The following is a 27,699-nucleotide window of genomic DNA, read 5'->3' on the forward strand; positions in this document are numbered from 1 at the left end:
TGTGTTCTCAATATTTAGCTACATGCAGATGAATAAACAGATGCCTGAGATGAGCACTGAGAAGTGAATACAGTGGATATTTTAATGGATAAAACCTGCTTTATTCCTGCCCCAACCTCTCTGTCTATTCCTGCACGTATGATGTAGCACTGGTGAGCCCCAGGGTGTTTCAATGAAGCATTCCCTAGGAATTTGGAAATAGGAAAATAAGTTTGTTTTCTGATAGTTAAACTGTAAAGTTGACACAGAACAGAGCAGAGATGCACAAAATCATCGTAAGCAAAAGTATGGCTCCCTTACTGGCAAAGTGTGATACAATCCAAGTTAATATAAATAAAGAGTATTTCCATTAGAAAGCAGGCAAGTCAGCCTTGGAAGCATAGAAAAAGGAGTCATAGTGGCAAATGTTGCAGTGCCCACCCTGTTTATACAGTATAGGATGTATGGAGAGAGAGTCTCAGCCAGCAGCAGAGAAAATTCAAGTCTGTCTGTAGACGTCTAAGCTGTATCACCAGATTAATGTAGCCTGGCGCCTTAAGCATTCAGTTCATCTAAGCAATCTTCTGCTTTTTTTTTTTTTTCCCTTAAATTCCTTGCATCCCAAACTGCCTTCTGATGACAATGATGATGACAGTGATGATAATGATTTGGCTTTCGGAATAGATCTATAAACAGGGAGAAAATGTTCTGACCATAGAAACTTAAAGTGTAATCATGCCTATTATGGTTATTTCTTATGAGCTTGGCAAATCCAGTAGATGTCTTCAGTGTTCATGCTTATCAGGTTTCAGGGCTAAGTTCAAGGACAAGACCATAGACCACGGGACACGAACCAGTGTAACAAATGCTCCCTTGATAAACCTGTTAGGAGGCAGCCTTTGACCATCACAGGCAGCATCTCTCTACTCCAGTGGTGCCTTGTAGCCAAATATGAGAAAGAGGGCATTTCCACATAAGAATTTTCTTTGGCATTTTGCACCTTTTAAGTTGCCTGTTTATTAATGATGAGAAACACAAGGTTTTTAAAGGATGAAGTGGTGCTGTAGGTAAACCTCTAGGTAATTCAAGACTTGAAAACACTATCCGATTTATGTATTAATAAATCCTGAACCTAACTAGAAAAAGCACTAGCCTTTGTTCATTCCACTACCATCTCTTTATCACTCAGCTTTGATTTTACTGCATGTGGCAGTATATTCTTCATTGAATGAGGTTAAAATTATATACTGTGTTTACATCCTACTGAGATAGCCCTCTTAAGAGAATCAATTCTTTTTTTAATCCAGATTATTATCAATATATCATCTAGATACGTACTTTTAAAGAGAGTCTATTGATAATTGTTATTTGAAATAATTCTTTTATATTTTCTTGAGTTGATCTTTTTTCTTAAGTAGAACACAAAGATTTCTTTTTCCCTGAAATTATACTTTCTCCCTCAGGAAATATGAGGAAAATATATTGCATGGAGTCAAATCCCAAGTAGAAGTTGATGTGTTTTTGTTTTGTTTCTCCATCAGGATTGCCTGTTTGTCCTGAGCTGGTGAGGGAGCACATACCTAGAACCAAGGATGTGGGACACTTTTTATCTGTCACTGGGACAGTGATTCGAACGAGTCTGGTGAAGATCCTGGAGTTTGAGCGGGATTACATGTGTAACAAATGCAAGCATGTATTTGTGGTCAGGGCCGACTTTGAGCAGTATTATACCTTCTGTCGGCCATCCTCATGTCCCAGCTTGGAGACCTGTGATTCTGCAAAATTCACTTGCCTCTCAGACTTGTCTTCATCTCCAACTAGGTGTAGAGATTATCAGGAAATCAAAATTCAGGAACAGGTAAGTGATCAAATAAATGCGAAAAATAACAAATTAGAAGAAGTGTTTTTCAGCTATGGGCAAATTGCCAGGACTAGGGAACACGTTTGTAATCTGTTATTAAGAAATAATCAGAGGAACCGAGTGATTTGCCTTATGACTAGATATAGGAAAGAACTGCCTCTCTTTTCTAGTTAAGTAAATGTTATTGTGTTTAGTAGTTGGAGCATGTGTTTATTTTGACCATCCACAAGGTAGATTATATTTTGAGATATTTTCCATATGGATGTTTTTATTTTATTGTAGTTTTAGTGAATTCTTAAACTGATAGTAGGCACAAGTTTCAAGAAAATTCCATAAATCCCCATCGTAATTAAATTGTGTGATAATACCAGAGAAATAGAAACAGTAACTTGAAGAACTGCTAGGCTTCTGAATACTTAGTATGTATCTGAGCATACTCAGTGTCTGCTTTCCTTTCCTTGCTAGGTTCAAAGGCTATCTGTTGGAAGTATCCCACGAACAATGAAGGTTATCCTGGAAGATGACTTAGTAGACAGTTGCAAATCTGGTGAGAATGTTAGCTTATATAGTAGGTCCTAAAGTATTGACTAGGAAAAGCCACTTTTTATTTTCCCAAGATCACTGGCAAGTGAGTGTGGGGAACTTGAGAACAGAGACTGGCATGAGGAGGTAGGTAATAGCAGGAAAGAAGCTGGGCTGGAGTTCAGCGATCTAGTCTAGCTGCTTGTTTTGTAGATGAAGAACCTGAGTTGCCCATGAGAGCTTATCCTTTGTGTTTCCTCCTCGTATTCCAAACAACTTAAAAACTGTTGCTTTTACTGTTTGCCTAGCAATTTCCACTGGCTGTTTAACATTTAATTTAAATTGAAGGTGGGTCAGAAAATGCAAATGATAGCTGTCAACGATTGCCTTTCAACTAACTTCAACATTTCCTGCTTTAAATATTTCCCATCCTAAGAACCCCTTAATCTCTATTAAAAAAAAAAAAAAAAAATAGCACCAATGTGTCCCCTGGGCAGTAACAGGTATGTCTGACCTCTTATTTCATATCCCAGTGCTCCCCTACTGGACAAGTCGAAAATGCTTTATGTCTCTAAATTCCATCATTTCCTTTTCTTAACCCTAAGCTTCTCCAAATGCCTCATTTTTACTGAGCTGCCGTTTCATTAAAATGATGAGGCAAAGGCTCTATGGAAACAAAGAGTTCAGTATCTAGAGTCAAGAATAATTCCTTGTCAAAATATTCTCCCCTTCCACCAAGAATCACCAACCCATAGTTTGAAATTTATGTCAAATATATTAACAGTTCATACTTGTCTAAACAGTATTCTAAGTAAATAACAGCTTTGATCATGGTTTGCCTGATAAATGGACAAGGCTGTGTCAAAGTACCTTGTTCATATAAGACTCTAGATTTTAACCAGAATCTGTAATGTCTGGATCAGCAAAGCAGTGCTTGTATGAGCTTAGCCAGAACATGAAAATGTCCTTTGATAGAGATTAAGATGTTTTCATGCAGTTCATCTAAACTGAATTCTTTCTGCACTTAAAAAAAAAAAAATCTTAAGCTATTTTTCTTTCACATGTCACTAACAATAGAGAATGGATGGAAGCAGTCTGCCATCAGCTATCTTTCATTTATCCATTGCTACAAACCTCTGTGAGAATCAGAAGACATAAATGGCATAATCCTTGCCCTTCAGGAATTTACAGTCTAGTTAGGAACCCCAGTCTGACGTTGCAGAGTAATAAAGTTGGAGGTTGTGTACTGATAACTTGTAAGTGCTGCAGGAGATTAAAGATGGCTCTGACCAGGGTGGTTGCAGTGGTAAATATGCTGCAGAAGACAGAGGGGACAAAGAGATTGGATTGTAAAAGTAAGAATTTTAGCTTTCTGAAAATAACATTTTTTCCAGTAACATTTACTATGGAAAAACATGCATGTTTCAAACTAGTATCTATTGCCTTAGACTATCATGTATACCTCACAATTGTTCTGATGATCATATGAATCTGTCTCTCAAATATCTGAGTAAATGAAAACATGTATATATTAAAGGGTGTTTAATGGTATTAGTTGCTTTACAAATGTAAAGTAGGTTTACTATAATAACAGCTAATATTTATTGAGCATGTATTCTAGATATTGCATTAAGTACTTTATATACATTATCTGACCCAATTCTCACTATAGTTCTATGTTGTAAGTATAATTATTCCATTTTGTAGGTCAAGAAATAAGCTCAGTTTATTAGGTAGCTTGCCACACAGCCGGTGAGTGGTGGAGCTGGGATTTGAATCCACATCTGATGAGGCAGTGCTCTTGTCCATTCTTGAGTACTTCACATTTTCCACATTACTGCTGCTTAGTAAAGTCAGGTTATTACTAGTGGGTGCAATACCTGAAAGTTAAATTTCTCATTTGACTTAATGTAGAAACAACCTATATATAACCCATTAAAATGACCATAGTAGAGAATTCTTTGAAGTGCTCATATAAAGTTGCCCTGGCCATTTTCATCTAAAAAATTGGGGGCAGACAATATAGTAAATGATCACTATTCCTGATTGGATTTGAAAACCATCCAGGAATGGTTGAGGAAGTATCTTGAAAATGTGTGAAGAACCGATTTAATGTGTTCGTCACCATTTACTATGAAGTTGCCTTTGGCTAGAAATATGCCTTCTATTTGGTGAATTGCTACCACCAGTTCCATGCATTTAGCATTCACAGAACACTTTTCTCCAGGAAATCAAAAGCCCTGCAGATTACACATTACTCATTGACATTTAGAGAGTGAAAGGCATTTTTTATCAGCAGATATCATATATTTGACATAGGCTTGGAAATGAAGACTTGCCTGTTAGTTCAGAATATAAATACCAGGATTGGATTTAAGGTATGTCCAACATCCTGTGTTCAACAAGATTGAAATCTGGGGGACTAGGATTATATTTCCTTTTTTTGCCCCCTTTTCTCCAGTACCAAAATATCAAATGCCAAGCACTCACCTATACTCATTAATTGAATTGTATGTAATAATAAAAACAGTTGTCATTGTGCCTATAAGTTACCCAAGGCCTCTTAGGAAAATCTGTAAAAGTTTAATATTCTACCCATCAATTAGGAATGGGAGAGTTTCCTTAGATGGGAAGGAACCAACCAAGAAAGAACAAGCAGGGTTGTATCTTGTGCTTTCATAGCTTATGGAAAGGAGCTTTGAAGTAGAACAAGTATTCATTCATTTCTTAGTGCACTCATTGTTTTGTTCATTAAAAAAAAAAGGCAGCGAGTGAATGTTAACAAATGCAGTTAAGTAAAAATGAAATATACAAGAAACTAAAACTAGTATAGTATCCATTATCACGAGATTGTCTCCTTTCCTGACACCAAATTGATTATGCAGTTGACCCTTGAACAACATGGGTTTGAACTTTGTGGGTCCGCTTATACACGGATTTTTTTCTATAGTAAATACTACAGTACTACACGATCCATGGTTGCTTGAATCTGCAGATGCGGAACCTCAGATTCAGAGGGCTGACTGTGGACTTGAGCATCCGTGGCTTTTGGCATCTGAGGTGGGTTCTGGAACCAATCCCCTGCAGATACTGAGGGACAGACTGCACTTTAACCTTTTGGCTGCAATTCCCACCTCTTCTTTAAGTGAGAACTATATGGTTAGAGATTCTGAGGATGAACATTTCACCCAATATAATCACGATGAATAAATCATCCAGTAAACTATTTTCCCAGGGAAAATTTAGAATTTGGTGTGATTATCATGTGGCAGATTAAGAAAAATTAAAATGCTGGCTTTAGCTTTTAGCCGTGCAAATATAAGTGCCTGTTTAAAAAAAAAAAAAATCAGGACTCTGTGGTGTTCTTTTGTCCCAAATGGTTTCTGGAAGAATGTGTACTACTCTAAACCATGGTGGGGTGGTGGTTTATTTCTTGGTTCTGGTCCTTTGTCGAGTTTGTGCCCAAGCAGGCAGGATGCTACTGCTGGACTCACTCGGTGCTTTGTCCCAGGTGATGACCTCACTATTTATGGGGTTGTAATGCAACGGTGGAAGCCCTTTCAGCAAGATGTGCGCTGTGAAGTGGAGATAGTCCTGAAAGCCAATTACATCCAAGTAAATAATGAGCAGTCTGCAGGGATCAACATGGATGAGGAGGTCCGAAAAGAATTTGAAGATTTTTGGGAATACTATAAGAGCGATCCTTTTGCAGGTTTGTGTTAAGGGTATAGAGCTGATAATTATTAACGGCATTTCATTCATTAGTTAAATATAATGTTTGTGATTTACATGCTATGTATCAGTGACTGTGTTCAAAGGGAGTAGCATTAGTCAGTACCTCTAGCTGTAGTCTCCCTTTGCAGCCCTTTTCTGGCATAATCTTTTCTATTTAGAGATCTTACTGGAAATTCCAAGAGATTTTCCATTTCCAACTATTATTTTAACATCTCTTATATTGCCAAAATAGTTTCAGAGCTTTCTACCTTCTTTACCAATTACATACATAGTTCTGCCTTAAATAGGCAAAACTCATCCTATTAAGAAACTTCATCCTATTAAAGCCATTTCTTTTCTGATGTATCTTATACAGTTAAGACAGCTTCACACTGTTTTAGCTGAAGATTTAAAAATATGAAGTAGGAAAGAGATGCAAAAAATAAGCTTTGTCATCACAGCAAAAAATTTTGACTGTGACACTAAGATGTAATTACACAGATTAAAACATTATAGCCATTGGGTTTGTAGAGTATTTTTTATTTAAAAATCCCAAATGTATAAAACACCAATTAAATCTCCAAATGTCTATTTTCATTCTTCCTTGGAGGCATCTTCTGAGAAAAATAAACGGAAGCCAGTAAAAGACTATTTCTGATAAACCTCACCTCAAATCTAATACACGGTTATTACTTTATTCTTAAATCACATGGTGAACTGGACAGATATCATTTCACAAAAAAAGACTTTCAGGGACTTTCCTGGTGGTCCAGCGGTTAAGACTCCATGCTTCCAATGCAGGGGACGTGGGTTCGACCCCTGGTCGGGGAACTAAGATCCCACATGCCGCGTGGCTCAATGAAATAAAAATTAATTAATTAGTTAAGAAAAGGCTTTCACTTGCCTAAATATAGGCAGTTTGCTTTTATTTTGTGGGATTTTTTTTTTTTTTTGCTTATGTGTGTAACACGTGTATGGTGGTTACAGATCATTCTTTTATTTGATCCATACAGAAAGAACCAAAGGTCTCTATGTTGTGGCTTTATTAAGCAAACATTTTAAGAATTATATGTATTTTTAAATAAGTTTTTTTACTTAAAATTGTTTCTTAGGCTCAAATCCTCACAAAAATCTGTAACTCTTCCTTGGACCATAATCATTCCTTATTAATTCCAGTGCCACAGCTACACTCCACCTAGTAACAGTGAAGGAAGGGCATCATACAGTGTTCCAACTAGGCCATCAGAAGTTCTTTGTGCTGGTGATTAGTCTATCTTGTTTTACTTAGAAGGCTATAGCTATACATCTCAGTTACTGGATGAAAAGAAGAAATAAATATAATATTTTGTGAGAAGACAGGGAGAAAACGAGGCAACTGTTTTCTTTTTAGTATGAACAGATTCTGCTTTCTTCATATCCTAAGTACCAATTATCAGCCCACTATATTTTACCACTTCAAAGTGTATGTGTGTGTGTTGGGGGGTGTGGGGAGGAGGGTGGAGGTGGGGAGCTGCATCCAAAAGTGTGTCTTCATTTTGCTGGTCTAAAGCCAGAGATTACTTCACTGCTCAGCTCTGGGAGGTTGGCCTGCTTCATTAAGCTCTGATGCTGTGAGTATTGACGAGGAGCTAAAGATTTTCTTCTGATCTACACTGATCTCAGGGATCCCCTGACCCTGATGCATAGAGGCTGGATAGAAACCCAAACGTAGGGGTTGGGGTCTTTTGGGCCATCTCAACCCACTCCAGGGTGACTCATTTATCTTAAATCTAAGAAGCTCTCTTCCTTGGGGTAACTGAAGGCCATGCCACAAGAGTGGATTACATGGGCACACTATTAACATGGTCTAGAACCAGAAATTTGAGAGGGAGGGAGGGAAGGAATGGGGTGGTATTCACCCTAATGCATTCTCTTCCATGATACAGTCATGGGAGCTTCTACTGCCATGACCCAAGGAATCAAGTTTTTCAACTTTAGGTGATAACAAATTTAGGGAATGGACCTTCCCCTTTGCTTTTCTCTGGTACCTCAGACCTGACTTCAGAGTGTATCTTTTGTGTTGACCACAGTGTGAGGAAACCTTGAGATGAGAAATAAGCACAAGTAGTACAGGTAATATAATAGTTAACAAGTAAGTAGCTCCTACTATGTGCCAGATACTATTCTGTGTGCCGTGCACCTATTAGCTCCTTAACAACCCTACGAGATACCATCATTATCTCCATTTCACAGATCAGGAAATGGAGGTGGAGAGAGTAAGAAACTTGCCCAAGGTCAGACAGCTAGTAAATAGCAGCACTGGGCTCTGCCACCAGAGCCTGTGGGATGTGCTTCCTGTCAGCGCATTAGTCACTGAATCCACCTTTACTGAAAAAGCTGGCTCTTTAACAGCTCCGGCTTGAGTGTCTTCCAGGTCAGTTTGCCTACTTGTTCCCTGCTTGTTGAGGCTAGTCTTTCTTTCTTTGTATGTGTAATCTCCAGATTCTGGTCAGAATTTACATACCTGCTGTCGGGTCTTAACTATGTAGATCTCAGACCTTTCATCTTTTTTCTCTCAACTTTCTACCTCAGGAAAGGAGGGATCCCCTCCAGCAGTTAATGAACTTCCAGGATTTACTAATTCTTCTTTTTGGTTCCCTTTTTACTAAAATGTTTTCTTTCTTAACCATTTCTGCCATCCCAGGTCACATCACCATAGCTTAATTGCCGCTGAGTCAATTTTGATTCGTTATGAAAAGTAGCCTTTGTGCGTAGGGACACAAATTATGGAGGAAGGCCCTTTCCTTTATCTTGATGGAAAAGCTTCTGGAACTGGAATCATCAGCTAAAGGAGTACTTGTATGATTATTTTCCTCCTCAAAAGAGCTATCATTGAAACATGAGTACAAGCTCAGAGTTAAATATAAAAGCCCTCAAACGTGCAGATTAGTTACCAGCATGTGGACATTAATTTCTGGTAACATGAATGCAGACATACAGAGTACCATCACAGTAGTGAATTCCGTATAAGGCAGACTCCGTAGGGGCTTGTTAGAGTCTCATAAATTCTATGGGCCTCACTGGTTGATTGGCCAATGACAGAATGAAATACCTACTTTATTCATTGATGGCATAGGCAGATCTCAGATTTGGTGTTTGATATGTCTGAAAACAGAACCTAAAACAGTGGTAATCACTTATTTAAAGCATGTTATCAGAAGAATCCTAAGACCTCCAGCTTGGATTGCTAGAGTTGTCGTTTATAATGATCTTCTAAATATCCTGATACATTGATGCTTAGTCTAGATAAAACAGTTTACCAAACTGCTCAGAGCAAATGCTGAATTGACTTTCAGGATGGGTTGATTTTACCTCTCTTATACCTCTGGAGAAGCTCCATGAGCTCCAAGTACCTTTTGTATTTAAAGATAACAGGCTTCTACAATCTGTCTCATTGTTTCTGAGATCGAACACCTTCCTTTTATTTAGGCAGTGGAGTAAGTTTACTGAAATTATTGCACAAGAAGTGCAGCTGGTATTATTTTTAAGGGATAATGTTGGTCCAATGAGGGAGAAAAGAGATTTCTTTCTGTCCCTTGTAAAGTATGCTAAATTTATAGAAACAAACAGGTAGCACCCAGGAATAAAAAGAATTTTCATCTCATGGCCTTATAATAAGAAAAGGACTTTGAGGACCAAAACAAAGTTATTCACCCCTTTTAGTCATTTGGAAATGGTACCCTTGATCATTTTAGAGCATAGAGTGTTTCTAAGAAGATAGGATAGAAAGGGAAATTTCAGCTAGGATTTCTTGAAAATTATTGGTAACTCATCTTTCTGCCTTTCCCAGGAAGGAATGAAATATTGGCTAGCTTGTGCCCTCAAGTTTTTGGAATGTACCTAGTAAAGCTTGCTGTGGCCATGGTGCTGGCTGGTGGGATTCAAAGGACCGATGCTACAGGAACACGGGTCAGAGGTTAGTACCCATTTAAAATTTTTGAGAAATATTAACACACAGAGTAAGAAGAGAAGCTAGAATTTTTCTTTCCTGAATAAAAATTGCTTGTTGAGCTTTATTTTCCAAATGTAATCTTTTAAAACTGACAGGTGTTCACTATGTAATACTCAGTCCAACATCAGGAACTACTGTGTAGGATACCAGTCTTTCCAAAGACTTTCAATAAGTATATATTCTTGCTCCAGCCTATCAGGGTGCCACAAAATAAAATCTTTACATTTCTTTTACTGTCTGTGTTTTTCATTGGATCCCCAGTCTCTCTCCAAGAGGAAAAGATTAGAAATAGTGCTTTTTAATGTCTCCAAGTCAGTGTCTCTCCATCTGTGACTGTCAGTGTGTTTGTCTCAGACTCCTGCTCTCAGTCATCTGCCTGCTGGTTCCCCTTCTGCTGGTGGGTAGCAAATGTGCCATCTGCCAAGAGGTGCTGCCATAGGTCATGCATTCAAGCAAAAATTACTCTAAGTGTGTAATTACATCCAAATGGCAGAAAGCTCTTTTGTGGTTAACACACTTAACTGACCTGAATCTGGCATAAACTAGGTTTATTATGGCCCTCATACAGGCAATATGAGGGTCATAATAACCAAAGGCTTAACCGAAAGACTAAAAGGACATTATTGTAAATCAGACTGTTAGTAGGGACTCAAAAACCATACTGTACAGTATAGAATAGTAAGTGTAAGGTTTATGTGTACTGTATGTTTTGATTACCTACTGTTTGCAAGGCCTTCTGCTAAATGTTGAGCTTACGTAGTATTTCCCTATTAATGTATTCAGAAAATACTTGAATATTACTGAATAAATTTGCTTGATCAGTGAGATAACATATGCTGCAGGATGTTCATGTGTTCACTATGTTATGTTTGAAAAATAAGAGTACTTTAAGATAGCTACTTCATTAAACTACTAAAATTTTCACAGAATGAAAAGGTTTTCACTTAACTGTTAGAATCATAAGTGATTTGGTATTTATAAAGCACTTATAAAGTCCCAGACACTTAAAAATACTTAAATAAAAATAGAATAAAATACTTATATGGCGGGATGGAAAGCTTTAATCACAGTACTTTGATATTTCAAATAGATTAAATAAAATCAGAAACTTTATAAGGCAAAATTTTTTTAAATGTTAAACACAGTCTTAAACATCTAGCAATAGCACAAAAATCTGTTAAAAAATTTAGATTTTAAATGGTATTCAGAAATCAATTAAAAGATTGTTATTTACCTTGAAAGTTAACTTTTCTAAGATATTCTGGTTAAATCCTTCCTTGAATGACCTTAAGCAAAAGCACCATATAAAATATAAATTGTGTGGGCACCCCAAGTGGACCATTTTCTTTTTGATTAATTACACTTACGAGTCTTTTCATAGAAATTTAAAACTACATTATTTACGTTTTTCTAGGTGAATCTCATCTTTTATTGGTTGGGGATCCTGGCACAGGGAAATCTCAATTCCTCAAATATGCAGCAAAAATTACACCAAGGTCTGTGCTGACGACAGGAATTGGATCTACTAGTGCAGGTATTTTATGTGACAATTTCAATTAATTTAATGTTACTACAGAAGCTAACACAATGGTTGCTTTCTTGTGAAAAAGTACCTATAACAGGATACATGTCAAGATTTTTGAGTTACTGCCAAAAACCTAAGTAAATATGTAGCACTACTTTTGTAGCTCCAAGAAAATATTTTAAAACCTCCACCTTCACTTATTTTCCAAAAGCTTATTCCATATATCTTTTTGTATCTTAGTTTTGAATGATCCTATTCAGTTTTCTCATTCTCTAATGATTACTTTCAAACATGTTTATGCAGCATCTGTTATTCTGTGAAGACCCAGCAAACAGTGTTGAAATTAATTAAATAGGGGGAAAAATCTCACTTCATAAAAGTACATAGCTGGCGTACGCTTACGGCATTTTCATGCTCATGGATCTTACGGGCAACAGTAATTCCTACTGAAAATTCTTAGGTAGAAAATTTGTCTTAGTATGTGGAAAGTGTACTTTCATCATTGCAACGTGTAGCTTCATTCATACATTGTAATGATTCTTCAACAAGTATATTTAAAGCCTTTGCTGATATAATGTCAAGATTTGATTATAAAGTGACTTCAGGAAAAAATTATTTTAAAAAACATGTTTTGATGCCACTTTGAATTTTTACACTGTTTTGATTGGGGAAATATTTCTCCTATTCTCCTATAATAGGCCTTTGGTTTCACACATTTTAAAAATGTTATTTGTTATTTGTTAGGGATGCCTACTGTCCGTGGCTTGTGCTCAAATTTCTTATGAGAAGCTTATAGTCTAAAACTTACCATAAAACAGCATATGCTCCATCAATGGTCCTATGTAACAAGAGCCCCATTTTAAGGGACTCTCAGGTTTTGAAATATAACTAGACAGTATATTAAGCACTGATAAGAAGGGATTTATGGATTGAGAGGCGTAGACAAGCTTTAGGATACTTGAGGCAAGAATATATGAAGAACACTTCATGTGCATTTTAAAATTGTTATGACCCAGTGTTCTAGAGTTCTGTATTAAATGATATTAACAACAAACAAATAAAGGTGTTTCCCGAGTAACAATGTGGAATGTTTCCTAAGTTAATTATATGGAGTGTCAAGAAATGAGTCCAATTTGTGGACTATTAGTAACTTCAGAGTATTTGGACAGTTTTAAAGTGAATGGCTGATGAATTCACTGTATTGGCCCTTTTCCCTCTTTTTCTTATTGCCAAATTCATAATCCGAATATGAAAGAAATGACAGGTAGAGGGAATATAAATTTTAGAACTGTAGAAAAGTTATTGCTACTTCTCGTCTACCCAAAGGGCCAGACTAGCCTTTCTTTAAACTGTATCACAACCCATTAGAGGGTCATAAAAAGTTATTTCAGTGGGTCAAAACCAGCACTTTCAAAACAAAATACAATAAAAGATACTAGAATATACTAGGGCACACAGTAAAGGTGCACTATTAAGGGCACATTTTCATGAAAATTGTTAATATAAATACATATTTGTGTTATCAGGTCATACTTTTAAATTTTTTTTTTTTTACCATGGGTTACATAAAAACTTTTGAAAACTGCTGCCACAGGCTTTCTTGGTAAAACTAGAAACCCCAAACCTGAGGATAAGACCACATGGAAGCCTACGGTTGTATAAGGTTATAAATGAACGAATGCATGCACGTTTCTCAGACTTCTGCTTGTTTTCTCAGCTCAAATGATATCCTCATTCCCTCCAGCCTACACGCCTATCTCTTTTGTGGCATAACTAATTTGTTCATGTTTATCTTCTCAGGACATTGCTATTTACTATGATCAGAAAGGGAAAAAACAGTTCTAAACTTTCTAGCTATAATTCAAGCAGCATCCAGCTAAACAGGAAAAATAAAAAACAACCTATGCATTACAGTTTCTTAGTTCCTAATGTCTGAATACTAAATCTTTAATTTTTAAAATTATCTTATAGAACCATAAAAATTTTAAATAAGAGATAATAGTTTTTTGGGTTTTTTAAAAATATTTATTTATTTATTTTTGGCTGTGTTGGGTCTTCGTTTCTGTGCGAGGGCTTTCTCTAGTTGCGGCAAGCGGGGGCCACTCTTCATCGCGGTGCGCGGGCCTCTCACTATCGTGGCCTCTCTTGTGGCAGAGCACAAGCTCCAAACGCGCAGGCTCAGTAGTTGTGGCTCACGGGCCTAGTTGCTCCGCGGCATGTGGGATCTTCCCAGACCAGGGCTCGAACCCCTGTCCCCTGCATTGGCAGGCAGATTCTCAACCACTGCGCCACCAGGGAAGCCCCAAGAGATAATAGTTTTTAAGTCTCAAACTTTTGTGAAAATTGGCTGTCGGTTTACAAATTGATATAAAAACCTAACCCTTTGATGTCAGTACAAACCAATCATAATTAATCAGAATAAAAACTCAGCAGTGAACTGATTTGGAAATTTGGCTTATATATGCTTTATTCCTAATAAGCACGTATTGTGTTCTTGTTATATTAATCACTGAGCTCTTGGTTGGAAAGTATTACTTTTATTTTCATTTTAATATTTTAACATTTTCTTTTAATTGCAATTAGACAAAAATGAAATTTTCTTCATATTGTTTTAACAGCCGGATGTATTTTACTTTTAAAGTCTATGAACTAGTTAGTGGACAGTATTTTAATTATCTGGTATATTAAATTTCAAAGTTTAACATTTAGCAAAATTTTGCTTCACAAAGTCACTTTTTAGAATGACAGGAAATATATACAACTTAGAATCCATATTCAGACAAATGCCCCTTTCCCTTCCTCAAAATAAAAGCTTTAAAAAGTGCAGTATAAAAGTTTTAGATATGAAGGCACTGCATAACTGCATTATATGGCTAATGTCTTGCTTAGCAGCAAGAGTAATGAGAATATTCTACATTTAATTTACTGGAGCATAAGAAACTTTTTGAGGAAGGACCTAGCTCTCATCAAGGAAAAAGAACTTTTTGGCCCATTTAGTTTATGCATTCCTTTCCAAGACTGCTTTTAAAAAACTTACCTGGAAAAGCTATCTAAAATATGTCCACCACAAATATGCCTAATCTTATTGTGCATGAGTGTCAGGGGATATGGAGAAGAGTACTACATGTGAAAATATATATAGTTCCAAAATAGTAACTTATCTATTATGATAAAGCTAAATATATCTTTCCAAATCCACTGTTTTTATATAAATGCTGCCAACAACAGATGACCTAGCAAAACAGATTTAAAGAGTTAAGTTCATAGTATTATAAATCTAACGAACGGAACGAAGTCATTATACTCTCCTGTTCTTAAACTTAGGGAGTTTGTATCTGCTCTTGACCTGCTGAATTCACTGGGTAATAATGATGTATGATTCAAGGAGTGTTCTGATGTCCTGAACTGTTATAAAAACAAAAATCATAGCCAGAGGACCTTATAAACAATTAACCACATTTGTTGTCTTAGAAACCAAACTGAATGCTGTCTGACATCATATGAACTGAACAGTAGCCATAAGAGGCTTCAAGGTGGCCTGGAAAATCAGATCCTAGAGTTCTTGGTAGCATACAGTTGACTTCAAATCCCTTCTTTAAGGGCATGCCGTAAAAAGAATGAAAACTTGCCCCTTAAATCAAACCAAATTATGTGTTATGACAGGAAGACACATTTTAGTTGAAGTTAACTTTGTTCTTTCAAAGATTAGTAAAATAGTGGTCCAAAGATTATTGTCCAAGAGGCTAAGACATCTTTACAACCTGGTCTAATGATTCATTTTTTTTTATAAGTGCTTTAATTACATATAGAGGAAAAGAAAATAATATATATGTTTTAATCAGATTAGTTTCAGAATAAAATAACACATTAGAGAAAAAAATTACTTAAAAATAGTTGTATTTATATTCCACAATTTGCTCAAATACTGGTTTTCTTATAAACTTTCTACAGGATGTTTTTTAAACAAATTCTTCACATTGTATCTTGACTATGTACTTACGGAATTTCAGGGAAATAGTTCTGTGTGTTTTTATAGCTTAATTTGTACTATAGGGATGGCAGGTGGTCACATGCAGTCCATGTGGGATTCTAACATGACATTTAGTGAGTTTTCTGATGTGGACCATCCCTTTGATGATGCTGAAGGTAATGCATCTGTTGAAAGAAGTGATTGTAGGTTTGGATTACTGCTCTCTGCATCTTCCAGTTTTTCTGTGTTATCTTCCCAGTTAATGTGGAATCTTGTGACTCTGGGATTGGATGCCAAAATGTTCCTTTGAAGCTAGAGGAAGAAGGAAATATATAAATGGTAAACACTAAGAAAGTTAGATTACCATACACAAATAGACCTTAATAGAATGGTTCTTTATATTAGTACTCCTAAAGGGCTAATTCATATACAAAGGTGTAAGTCAAATAAAGCACATTAAACATAACTAATAAACAAGAAATAGGGCCGAAGCAAAGAAATTATTTTAGCCTAATGGAAGCAAGATGTGGAGAACCTGAGGGAATTATCCAGCTCTTTTACTATCCAACAAAATATTCTAACTCTGTACTTGTTTCCTAAAGGGGAGAGAATCTCTTGAATGCTTCAGAGGATGCTTTAACAAATTAACATGCTTTCTAGATTAATGTGGTGTTTCTTCACTAATACTTTCAAGGAAAATGAAAACTATTCCCACATAATGACCTCTCATTATTACCTATCTTTTAATTATTATGGCTCATTCTTAGAAACAATATTCTAGTTTCTTCTCTTTTTGCTATACAAGGAACCATACAGGTAACTAATAAATTAGAAATGGAACGTTCCACATCAGAATAAAAAACATTCCAGCCTTATTATCAGAAAGGAGAACATTCCATTCTACTCCCATGTAATTTTTCTTGCATGGTCTGGCAGATAGAGTGGTATGTTCAATCTCACAAAAATCACCAGTTACTAACCTACTACAGCTCCCAATGGAAAATCATAAAGTACTTAGTATTTTTGAGAATACCGAGTCACAGATTTTCAGCTTCTCATTCAGAAGCTAAGCTGTTTTCACCACCAGATAATATTTAAGACCTTTAGTTTAACCTCTGAGAATAGCACATAAAGCAAGGTGTATAGGAGTTTTGAGATAACAATGTTCCTATGAAAAACAAACACAAATCTTCCCCCCACAATTTTGGGAAGAGTTACAGACAAAAATATTGAATAATCAGTACAACAACCATGGATTTGAATGTCTGAAGACTGAAATGGATAGACTCATGATGTATGGGCAATGCCATACAGGGAGCCATTAACAGAGACCTGTTTCTTATAGGAGGCACTTTCAGTTTTCTAAACCATCAGAGACTCTCAAGGTGCCGAAGCAACAGTAATTACTAATGACTCATCTGGAGGTAGGGTTTGAGGTCATCCATGGTAATGGAACAAAGATTAGTTTGCTCAGTTGGCACAAGGACCTCAAATTTATTTTGTCTCAAAGCCATTTTCATAGTGTACCATGAAATGGCAATTGCTTAAAAAAATTGTATAGTAAAATTAATGAAAAAGGAATAATCAGAGCATTACCTTAGAAAAGTCTGGTTTTACTGGCGGATTTTCCCTTAATTCTGTCTCAGTATATTCATTATTTACATAATAACCAACTCTAATAAATTCTTGACCTCGATAGGTGCATGTAATTAGCACAACTGTTACACCTACTGCATCTGCATCTGGAATGAGTCCCGGATTAGGTGCATCAGCCTAGAATAATTTAAAAAGAAAAGAAACACACATCACAAAAGGCTGTTAACCATAAGCAAAACTGGAGTTTTGGTTACACTGAGCACCTTTGGTTAAGGGTGCAGCAACCAAAACGTGGAAATCATACTGGGAAGGCAAATGCTCACTTTTTTTTTTGAAACTGACTTACAGCTAGAAAATATAATTCACATGTTTCTCCACAGTATACCTAAGTACCCTGGGCACTTGAAAGCATCATTATGTCTAGAGAAAAATAATTCTGGCTACAGTGTGTGGTTGTTCATGAGGGGTTATGTAATATTCAATTATAGAACCTTTTCTAAAATATAGTAAGCAAATCAATAGTCTTATTAATTCCAACCTTTCCCAGTCATAATTTTCAGACCTAAATTAGTAAATATTCAGTTTTCCCAGTCATAATTTTCAGACCTAAAGTAGTAAATATTCAGTTATCTCCATATAGCCTTTTGGCAGCAAATGTTTGTTATCCAGTTTCCCAGGACACATATTCTCATATCCACTCATCCACCCTTCACAGATATTCTAATAGTAAATTAATATAAAACTGAAAATGGAATGGAAATAGTTATATAGCAGATTTTCAAAAAATACAAATAGTCCCACATATGGAAATTCAATGAAGGTAAAGATTGTTTGAGGCAGATGTAATCAATGACCTCGTTTTGAATCAAAGTGCTGTAAGCTGAACCTTGAGGAATGCAGAAGGTGGGGCAAGTGAGCTAGAGGTGGCTGAGAACATGAGTGAAGGCTAGCGCCCTGTCCACAGCCGTGTGGAAGACAGTAAGGACACTGGTTGGAAGGAATCACAGACTGGGGACAGGCATGATGGTGAGGCACTGAGCATGACCTGAAGCAGCTATTCTGAGTGGTAAGTGCATGAAGTCCCAGCAGATTGGCTTACTCTTGCTACGACACTTAAGGACCATCCCTGGGCCTCGGTGAACACTTCATCCAATGCCTTAGCTTGGGAACACTTCTGACTGGTGTTCTCAATCAGGCCATTATCATAAAAGACTCATGATTACAGTATACCTACCACATGTAGGTGACACAAAAAGGCATAAAACACTCACCTAGTTACCCAGACTAAAACTTCCCTACTGGTCTCCCCCAGCAGTAGCCTATTTGCACTGCGGCCAGCATTAGCTATCTAAGCACAGATCCATTCCTATCCCTTTACCAGGTTTTAAAACCTCAGATGATTACCTTCATTTCTGAGATAAAAATCTCAGTTTTTAACTTCATTTATAAGGCCCTTCACAGCTGGTCTCCAACCAACATCACAACCCCTTTAACTCCACATCTCTTGGTCTAGAAATGTAGGTTCTTTAAAATGTAATAAGCTTTCATGCCTCTGTGCCTTGCATATACTCCTTCCCTAACATTCTGAAAAATTCATCTTTGAAGCTTGCATCAAATGTATCCTTTTTAGTGAAACGCTTTCTAATTCAAAGGTGTAATTAATAGCACTCTTTATGCACTCATATTATTCAACACAAATTCTCTATTAATGTATGTCCAATGATCTAAATATGTTTCCCCTTCAGTCTTCTCTGCGATTCTAAGTTTTATCTCTGGCAGGCATCCCATCCAGCTCATCTTTGTGATCTCGAGTCTGGCATAGCTCTAGGCACACAGTATATACTTAGTATTTTGAAATTCATTCATAACTCAGTTCCTGCCCTGACATGGTTTATGATCTCTCTTGGAAAGATACCAGAATGGGGACAGAGGGCCTGTCCTGAGAATATGCTGTTTGCCTTTGGGTGGAGATGGGAAATAGAGGTAGTTCAGTACTATGGGAACTTTCCCCTCTATTGCTTCCCATCCCCTCAGCAAATTGGTTCTAGGCATGTTTGTGTTTTAAATTTTGTTTGCTGAAGGATTCAGCTTGAGCAAATTCAAGGAGAGAAGCCTGCAGGCCTCTCAGATCATTTAGGATGGAGAAGTGATCAGCAGAGATCTTTGACTCCAACAAGCAATACTAGGCAGACGTCCGGGCACCTTCCTGCTAGCCTTATTCTGAGGCAAAATCCTGGCAGACCAGGAGAATGCTATGGTAGTTTGTTTAAAACATAAAATAAAAACTGTTTTAAGTTCCTTTCTGCTGATAATGGTGAATTCTGAAAAATGCATAGGTTGAACATATGATCTAAATCACACTGTACTTCCTTTGTACTTTTGGCAACATGTGCACAGAATACTAAGGTAAAAATCACTAGAGGGAAATAGTTTTGAGTAATTTTTTTCCTATGATACTTCAAGCCAAAAGCTAAGGAGTATTCTTAACCAACATAAACACATAGAAAAGATTTTTAAAAGTTTGTTTCAAAAACACGGCATTTATTTGCAAGTTGTTTTTTGTTTTGTTTTGTTTTGGTTTTAGCAGCATAGAAAGGTATATTACTACCTCTCAAATCAAGTTTCTTGCATCATAAATTATCATCTGTGAAGTACAGGTTCTCCAGGCTTGTGGGTCAGAGCAAATACTGCTTCTTTGTATAACAATTTCAAGAAGCTAAGAGAATAAAAGCTTAGTTCCAATTATAGAAATAGGCACTGTCTGTCAGTGATTATACTAAACTGCTTTATTCCTCATTTAATCCTCGTAACGTTCTTATGAGGTAGGCTAGTATCCACGTTTTAGGGATGACTGGAGTGACGAGGGGAGGCTGGGAGCCTGTCTGAAGTCACACGTGGCTAATAAACAGCAGAGTGGGATCTGAACCAGGTCTACAACTGCAGTGCATCCCCACACAGTCACACAACTCAGCTTAACAGCACTTTTAATGTATTTGAGCCTTTTAGTCAATATATTTAAGCTTTTCTTAACCGTTTATTTAAAATATAGTATTTGTTGCTTTTTATTTAATAAAAAGCACTAGGGCTAGGAGAACAAGATTCTGAATTCTATATTTAGGAGAGGGGAGGGAGCAGTAGCAGCTCTAGAGATACCATATGTTTGAGAGATTCTTAGCTCATATCTGGTGGGATTATTTGACCAACAGAATTTATTTAAATTGGTCCCATCTGTGAAGTGAGCGAAGTGAGAGGTCAGGAAGAGAAGAGTTAGATTTTCAGTGGGTTCTACTTAACTAATGAGACTCTGTTGGGTAGAAATACTTGTAACAAAATTAAGAATAATAGTTTTTTAAAAAGCAATGGCTAGTTACTCTTTGAATTATTATAAATTTCTCCCTCTAATAAACATTGATAATTGAGGAGTGACTGAATAGTTTTATACAACAATTTGACATGGATTAAAAGAAGTAATATTTTTGAATGCAGAAGACAATGTCTGAAGACTTGGCACAGACCTAAATACTGTCAGTGGTATCTGAGAACATAATTATGTTAGTAGAATTTCTCCTCACAAATGATAAATAGAGTTGTGGATTTTTAACAGTAATCCTCTATAAGAAGTGTAGAGTAGATGCTTTAGTAGACCACTGGACTTCATTTAGTTCCAGTGACCCAAGATCTCGTAGATCTCTATCTTCTAACATACCTGATAACCTAGCTGAGATTATGCTGGAATAAAGTTGTTTTGTTATATCATCATCATTCCTAGTGGCTGAAACTATAATCTGAAAATGCATATTACTAACGATCCCCAGTTAGTAGTAAGCATTTTGAATCCCTGTTTTGGGCTGCTGGACAGCCGCCCTGAAGGTCTCATACTAAGGGACTATTCACAGGAAGAGCCCAAAATTAACCACCACGTGGCCCTGAAGAGTATAAGGTTTACTGCATGCTGTGCAAACCCTGAAGTAAACATCACAGTAACATCTCTCAGCACACAAAATCAGGAAGTGGCATTCCTTCATGACACAGAGACTTCTTAAAACATGATAGAAGCAGACAAAAAGTGAATGCAGCAGAACCAGAGTGATTTAACCCAAAAGGAAAGGGTTAAGGACCATTTAGAAATGTATTTGGCATACATATTTACCAAGAATAATCTTACCTGAAATACAAACATATGCCTTCCTGCAGGTACAGGGCCCACTAAAACAGAGTCTAAAACTTGATCGTATTCTTCACTTTCTGCAGAGCCCACATAGATAATTTTCCATTCCAGGTCTAGGGTTAAAAACCAAAACATTATTTCATATTCATTAATTACATTATGAGATGACATCAAAGACCCTTTGAATGTCCACTTACACCATTTATTGGCTGCTAAAATTGGCTTTTCATAGCAGAAAATCCAGAAAGGCACTGAAGTGCTCCTTATAAATTTAGGGTGTGAAATTCTTACATTTCATACCACAGTTTCTCAAAATGCTGTTTTGTGAAATACTGGTCCCTGGGCAGGGCTCCTCACGAACAAAACAACATGGCCAAAAACTTGGGAAATACTACAACCTTCTCTTGAGGATTCATAAAGCACACTGGCAGAGCAAGGGGTCTGAAAAATCCTTCAGTAAGGAACACCAGTACCATGAATCCAGTGTTTCCCAAATTTATTTGGCTAAGGAATCCCTCCCCCCCTTTTCTGTATGTCATCTTTTAACAACCTGCTAAACACACTTTGGAAGGGCTCCCCCATGCTATGTTGCACAGATCCAAATCATCGAAGAGCTCCAAAGTGGAAAAATCATTACTTGCAAACTGCTCTTGTGGATCAGAAGCCCCTTAGGGCTTCAACTCATCAACTGTTAAAGGTCCACAGCGGGGTTTTTCCCTCATGGCACCCCTTCATGGCATACATTCTTTACACTGGGAAGAGGAAACCAAGGATCCTTATACCACTTGATACATCAGAATATTTACAGTGGGAACAGGCACGAGTAACAAGACAGAATAAAGTGCAACCTAAGACGTTCCGTGTAATTCAGACTTTATTGAGCACCCTTTACAGTGTGCTCTGTGAGAAGAACCCAGAGATGAGTCAAATGATTGTTCTTTGGAAGAGGCCTCCTCTTTAATGGGGGGAGAAAGACCACTCTACAAATACAAATTCTCTGAGACCTCCCAGTCCTCTTAGGGTGTTTGGCACTGTGTGGCCTGCCTCTTGGATTCACTCCACAGAGTCTACACCAGCAATCCCAGAGGGTGTTTCTGGGTCACCTGTGGAGAATCCACTTAATGCCACCATGTGTTGTCATTTTTGTGTAACTTTGTAGATATTTTTGTTCTCTAAATAGATAACAGAAGTAGTATAGGTAATACTTATTCATACTGTATTACAAACTGCAAGTTATTGAACTAAAAGATCCTTTAGGTTTATACTTATTATGTCATGGTTCTGTCCCAGACCTAGACCACTTTATCTCCAGTTTCTAGCACATTTCCAGATGCAGGGTCCTTCATCTGACATCTCATGAGATCATCTGTTTGTTGATGAAGATTAAGAGAGGGAACAAGCAGTATGAATATCTAGTCAGGAGGAACAGCAAGTACAAAGGCCACGCAGTAGGCACATGCTTGACATGCTCAAGAAAAAGCAAAGCCGCCAGCGCAGCAGGAGCGGAACGAGCAAAGGGGAAAACAGCCAACCATGAGATTGGGGGCGAAAGGCGTGGCCAGATGAGGCAAGATTTTGAAGGCCATCATAAAGATTTTTGGCTTTTACACTGAGTGGCATGGGAAGCCACTGGAGGGTTTTGAGTAGAGGAGTGACATGAGCTGACTTTCATTTTAGGAGGATCATTTTGGCTGCTGTGTTCAGTATAGACTGTAAGAGGGCAAGGGAAGAAACAGAATAGTTCAGTTGAGGCAAGAAATTATGGTGGCTTGGACCACATGTAGCCCTGGGGGCGAGAAGGAGTAATATTCTGGATAAATCCCGTAGAGCCAGCAAGAGCCACTTATTTTTACAGGGGGCAGGGGAGGGAAACAATCAGGAGTTCTAGAGATAATGAATAAGTGGAGATAATGAATAGGTCTGGTAAAAATTTAGAAACTGTCCATATGTACAGCCTTGAAAATAGGTGGGATCCCTAGGGAGTGAGCCTGGGCGCTCTCCAAAGTTAAGAGGTTGGGGAGATAAGATCAATAAAGTAAGTTACAAAACTAGTGGCTAGTGAGGTAGGTAACCCAAAAGTCAATTGGAGAAAGGGTTTTAAGAAGAAAGGGGTGTGGAAGCTACTAAACTAGCTGAGTAGAGATAAGACTGGGAATTGTCACATAGAGGTTTTCATAATGCTTTGTTCATTTCATATGTATTTGTACTACTATGTATCATGCTGTTAGCTTAATTGGTATAAATTGGCATTTGTGGTCTGGCATAGGAACATGGTTATGACTTAAAGACCTACTTTCATAAAATACCTACTGTGTGCTGGGCATTGGTCTTGCCACTTCACACCTGTTGTTTAAAACCTCAACAGCTTTGTATCATATGGATTTAATTATACCTATTATACAAATAAGAAAGTTGAGACTCTGAGAGGCTAAGTAACATACCCAAATTCATACAGCTAGTAAATCGAATAATCAGAATCCAAGCTATGTCTCTGCTTGGACATAAACTCCAAAGCCTGGACCCAACTTGGACCCAACTCCAAAGCCTGGGCTCTTTCCAAAAATCTAAGGAAGATAAATTCTTCCCTTTTTAGCTCTCAAATGAATAGTGAAATAAAGGAACTTAATTGTGGGAGGTGGGAAGGAATGGGTGAGGGCAGAGGCCATGAGGAGATAATCTAGCCTTAAGGAGTATAGGCTGTAACTCAGGGAACACCTGGACCTTAATTTTTACGCTTATGGATGCTTGCTGTAGCTACTGAGTTTAAAATGCTCAGTACTTATTTATAAATTAGCATCAGTTGTTTTGTCCTTTTTTTTTTTGGAACCCAGCTTTCATTCCCTTGTCTCCTATATTTGAAACAAGAAGGGATATGGTCAGATGCTTTGCACAGATTATCACTTGAAGGAGTTTACTCATTTATTTAAAAAGTTAACTGTTTCATTTAATCATGGTAATCCCAGCCTGCAAATTATCTCCTTTTGTAGTGGGAGTGAGGGAAGTCACCAAGGGAATTTCAAACTAATTACACTACTTGGGAAGACCTGTGATCTAGGGGGAAGTATGTAGTCTTTGTGAATTAGTACAAGCCTGAGGTTTTAAAGTAGGAAGCACCATTCAGTTCTGGTACATTATAAGTATTCAACTGGCAGTAGTTATAATTATTGATATTGATCAACTTAAAAAAAAAAAAAAGGCTCCATTCAGTAAAGAAGCAGAGAGTCCGCAATCCACAAGGCATAACAAAGAGAGAAATAAAGTCAATCAAAACTTGTACAGGTTTGGTGACCATCAGATCAAACACATCCACTGTCTCCTATCTCCCAGATTTACAGAAAAGCCTCTGCTTAAATCTGTGGATTGCTGTCCTACCCCTGTATAGGTCTTACAGTAGAAACAAGTAAATTCTCTTAAGAGTAAGTACTCCTCAAGGCTTTTTCTGAAGCAAAGCTACAGGGCAGCTTTTAAAGGAAAGTGAAAACATTTGGGGGCCGTTGACAACTTAAAGTATGGAAAATGGCGGCCAACCTCTGGCTTGGGACTTGAGACAAAATTATAAAGTGAAAATTTCTCTTCAGAATATTCTGTAGTTCAATTTCAAGAACAAATTTTTTTAAAGAACTGCAGTATAAAAGATGGGACCTATAAGAAACCTTTGCTAAGTAAACTCAATTTCCTTAATCCACACAGCCTCTAGGTGGAGTACATAAGCATGGCACCTTTTTGAAAGATTCCTTTGCAGCTTTAGTATGACTCAGCTTAAACTCTTAAACAATACTAAATAAACGCCCAGTGTAGGTGCCCTGGGAAGTGAGGTATACAAGTCGAAGTAGGTATATTCCTGACATTAGTAAAAACTTTGATGTGATTCAGCTGGGTTCTGAACAGATCCTAGTTAACAAACAGAACACATCAATGGCAGGTCTCAACCATCCAATGTCAAAGCCCTGTAACAACATCCTGAATCATCTAACTTCCTTGTTCAGAACTGGCTCCTAAAATGGAAGGTATCACTTAGAAATACCCGTAATTTCAAGAAGTTCTAATGCCTAAAACACTGTAGTGTAAGTTGGAAAGGACTCAATAGTTGTTCATGCATTTGCCCATTTTTATATGCAATTGGTAATAAAAAAGGGAAAATTAGTTTAATGGGCATGAAAATGGGCCTGGTGGCTGAAGTGCTTATGGTAGTACTATGGGAAAGTAACCAAATATTTTCAAAGTACCGTAATCAGAAAAATCCCCTTTAATTTTATTATCAATGGCCTATTTAGGAATTAGTTTAATAAATGAATCGTCTTTCAAAATGTGCCCTACTTAATATATGTGCATTTGTGCTTTATATATGTAGTAAAACTATATGGAAGAGCACAGACTAAAGTGTTAATTATGGTTACTTAGAGTGAGATGGGGGAAGGTATTGAGTATAGAGGACTGTTAACTTTATGTATGTACAATTTTTAAAAAGTCTATTACAATGAGCATATATTGTTTTTGTAATTTAAAAATTAGCAAGTTAACACCCTACATAAAATACATTATACAGAGATTAAGAACTAATTTTTAAAGTGAAAGTGCTTTACATGCCTTGATTAGCATATAAAGTGCATTTTGCTAAACATACTTGTAAGTTCAAAGAAGTATGTCCCCTATTTAATTGTTAAATTGCCATTGATGAAGTTAAAATTTTCCCCCTCAAATTTTGAAAATGGAGCACTGGATTGTTTTAATAAAATCGCAAAGACCTTGGCAAATTTTAACTTTCTAAATTTATTACTGCAAATATTAAATATTTACCTTTTTGAAGACCTTAAGACGTACTTAGAAAAAAATAGTAAAAAATTTTGCATTGCCATCAGGACTTTACCTTTTATTTCCTAGCCCACTTTTGTGTTTTATGTTCAGGGTATTTGGATGTGGAGTTACTGTATTTAGATTTCAACGCGTTCTTGAAGAAAGTCTTCTTTCAGACTACTTAGAAGCCAGTGATTAAGTCCTGGAAATTATTTAAGTATTTTACTTATTTCTGTTCTCGGGTTAAATGTAACTTCCTAGCTTAGCAATATTTTTCTTCCTGAGAGAGAGGAGAGAAGATTTCGGTCATTAAGGATGAGGAGTCCACGTTGGTCTGGACGAGCCTGAGCGCCAGCATCCCCAGGCGCCCCGAGCATCCCGGGCGCCGGCCGGGGAGCGCCGGCCCGCGAGCACCCGCGGCCCCCGGGAGTACCGGCCCGCGGCGCCGAGGGGCCGAGCCTGCGCCCGCCTCCCCCGCTGGTTGGTCCAGGGAGCCAGAAATCAGCGCGAGGACAGCCTCGCTCTCCTCCCCGAGGCGGCCGGGCATGGCCACCCAGGAGAGTACGGCAACTCCAGCGTAAGCCCTAAAAATGGATCTGCCTCTTGCTCGGGGGCAGGAAGGTGGGCAGGCGGGGCGCCGCGTTCGTCACCCGCGGAGAGGAGGCGTCGTGACGCCGGGGTCGGTGGCCCAGTTCTCTACTCTCGGTAAGATGGCTCCGCTGCGAACTCGCCGGCGCGACCACACACACATGCCTCTCCTTCCCACCTCCTCACTGGGGCCGTGGGGGCCGCGGAGGCCGTTAGCTGCCGGGGGCCAGCCCGGCGCGACCCCCGGCCGGCGCCACGGGCGCGAGTGCGGGTCTCGCGAACCGTCCGCCCGCCAGACAAAGCTGACAACATGGCTACCTCCGCTCGAACAAGTTCCTCGCAAGTTGAGCCGCGGCAGGCGCCCCGGCTGCGGCCGAACGCCGCGCACGCCTCGCCGGCCGTCGTCCATCAACTTCAAGTTTCCCTCCGCAGAGCCGAGCCCGCAGCCCGCCCGGCGCCGAGCACCGGCCGCCCGCGCGAGGCCGGGCCCGGGAAACTTTCAACGTCTGCAGCCCGCAACTGACAGACCGGCGGCGGGCGGGCGTCCGACTCACCTTCAGACAGGTCCTCGATGCACTCGAAGGTGATCTCGAACTGGAATGGGTTGTAGAAAGGAGAAGGGTTATCCAGCACCACTACATTGTTCACCTGAACCTTTGCCATATTTTGAAAAAAACACAAACAATGGGAACGGGGGCTTGTTGCGGCACAATAAAGTCCAGCGCGCGGCCGCTCGGGAGAGCGCAGACCCCCGCCCCGGCGCCGGCCCGACGTCGTGCAGCGGTGACTTGAGAAACTTTTTTTTCCTCTTTTTATTTACACGGGAACACTCCACAGTGTTTTGCAGCTTTCCTATTTCACTAAACTACAGCCCATTCTGCTCTGATAACTAGCAGCGTTGCCCACGATTGGCTGCACCCGAGCTCTGACCCTCCTCCTCCAGCGAGGGCCTCCGCGGCGAGCAAGATGGGCTCCCGCTCTCGGAATGGAC

The 27,699-nt window shown here is 38.3% G+C and overlaps 2 protein-coding genes across 4 annotated transcripts in view; one reads left to right on the forward strand and one right to left on the reverse strand.

The window, feature by feature from the left end:
• MCM9 (minichromosome maintenance 9 homologous recombination repair factor) overlaps positions 1-27,699 on the forward strand; it is an 85,002-nt gene that overhangs the window by 10,545 nt on the left and 46,758 nt on the right. For all 3 annotated transcript variants that reach the window (XM_036871380.1, XM_036871381.1, XM_036871379.1), the window contains exons 3-7: positions 1,521-1,837; positions 2,306-2,387; positions 5,874-6,074; positions 9,906-10,031; positions 11,482-11,601. In XM_036871380.1, the coding sequence (XP_036727275.1) occupies positions 1,521-1,837; positions 2,306-2,387; positions 5,874-6,074; positions 9,906-10,031; positions 11,482-11,601 (846 nt within the window). The remainder of the gene's footprint in view (positions 1-1,520; positions 1,838-2,305; positions 2,388-5,873; positions 6,075-9,905; positions 10,032-11,481; positions 11,602-27,699) is intronic.
• Positions 14,894-27,630, reverse strand: ASF1A (anti-silencing function 1A histone chaperone). Its single transcript, XM_036871382.1, has 4 exons — positions 27,263-27,630; positions 21,324-21,439; positions 17,159-17,335; positions 14,894-15,874 (listed from the first exon to the last, which is right to left on the reverse strand). Exons 1-4 carry the CDS (start codon positions 27,369-27,371, stop codon positions 15,659-15,661), a joined length of 618 nt encoding a protein of 205 aa, XP_036727277.1. The 5' UTR covers positions 27,372-27,630; the 3' UTR covers positions 14,894-15,658.

This window comes from Balaenoptera musculus, chromosome 12 (assembly GCF_009873245.2).
Source record: "Balaenoptera musculus isolate JJ_BM4_2016_0621 chromosome 12, mBalMus1.pri.v3, whole genome shotgun sequence".
In the NCBI taxonomy this organism is placed as follows: Eukaryota; Metazoa; Chordata; class Mammalia; order Artiodactyla; family Balaenopteridae; genus Balaenoptera; species Balaenoptera musculus.

Bases quoted from the DNA above. Each gene is read 5' to 3' on its own strand.
- ASF1A (XM_036871382.1), bottom strand. From the start codon at position 27,371: ATGGCAAAGGTTCAGGTGAACAATGTAGTGGTGCTGGATAACCCTTCT. The intron at 21,440-27,262 runs GTGAGTCGGACG...TTTTAACCCTAG, and splicing joins CATCGAGGACCTGTCTGAAG to ACCTGGAATGGAAAATTATC. The intron at 17,336-21,323 runs GTAAGATTATTC...AAATTATTCTAG, and splicing joins GGCATATGTTTGTATTTCAG to GCTGATGCACCTAATCCGGG.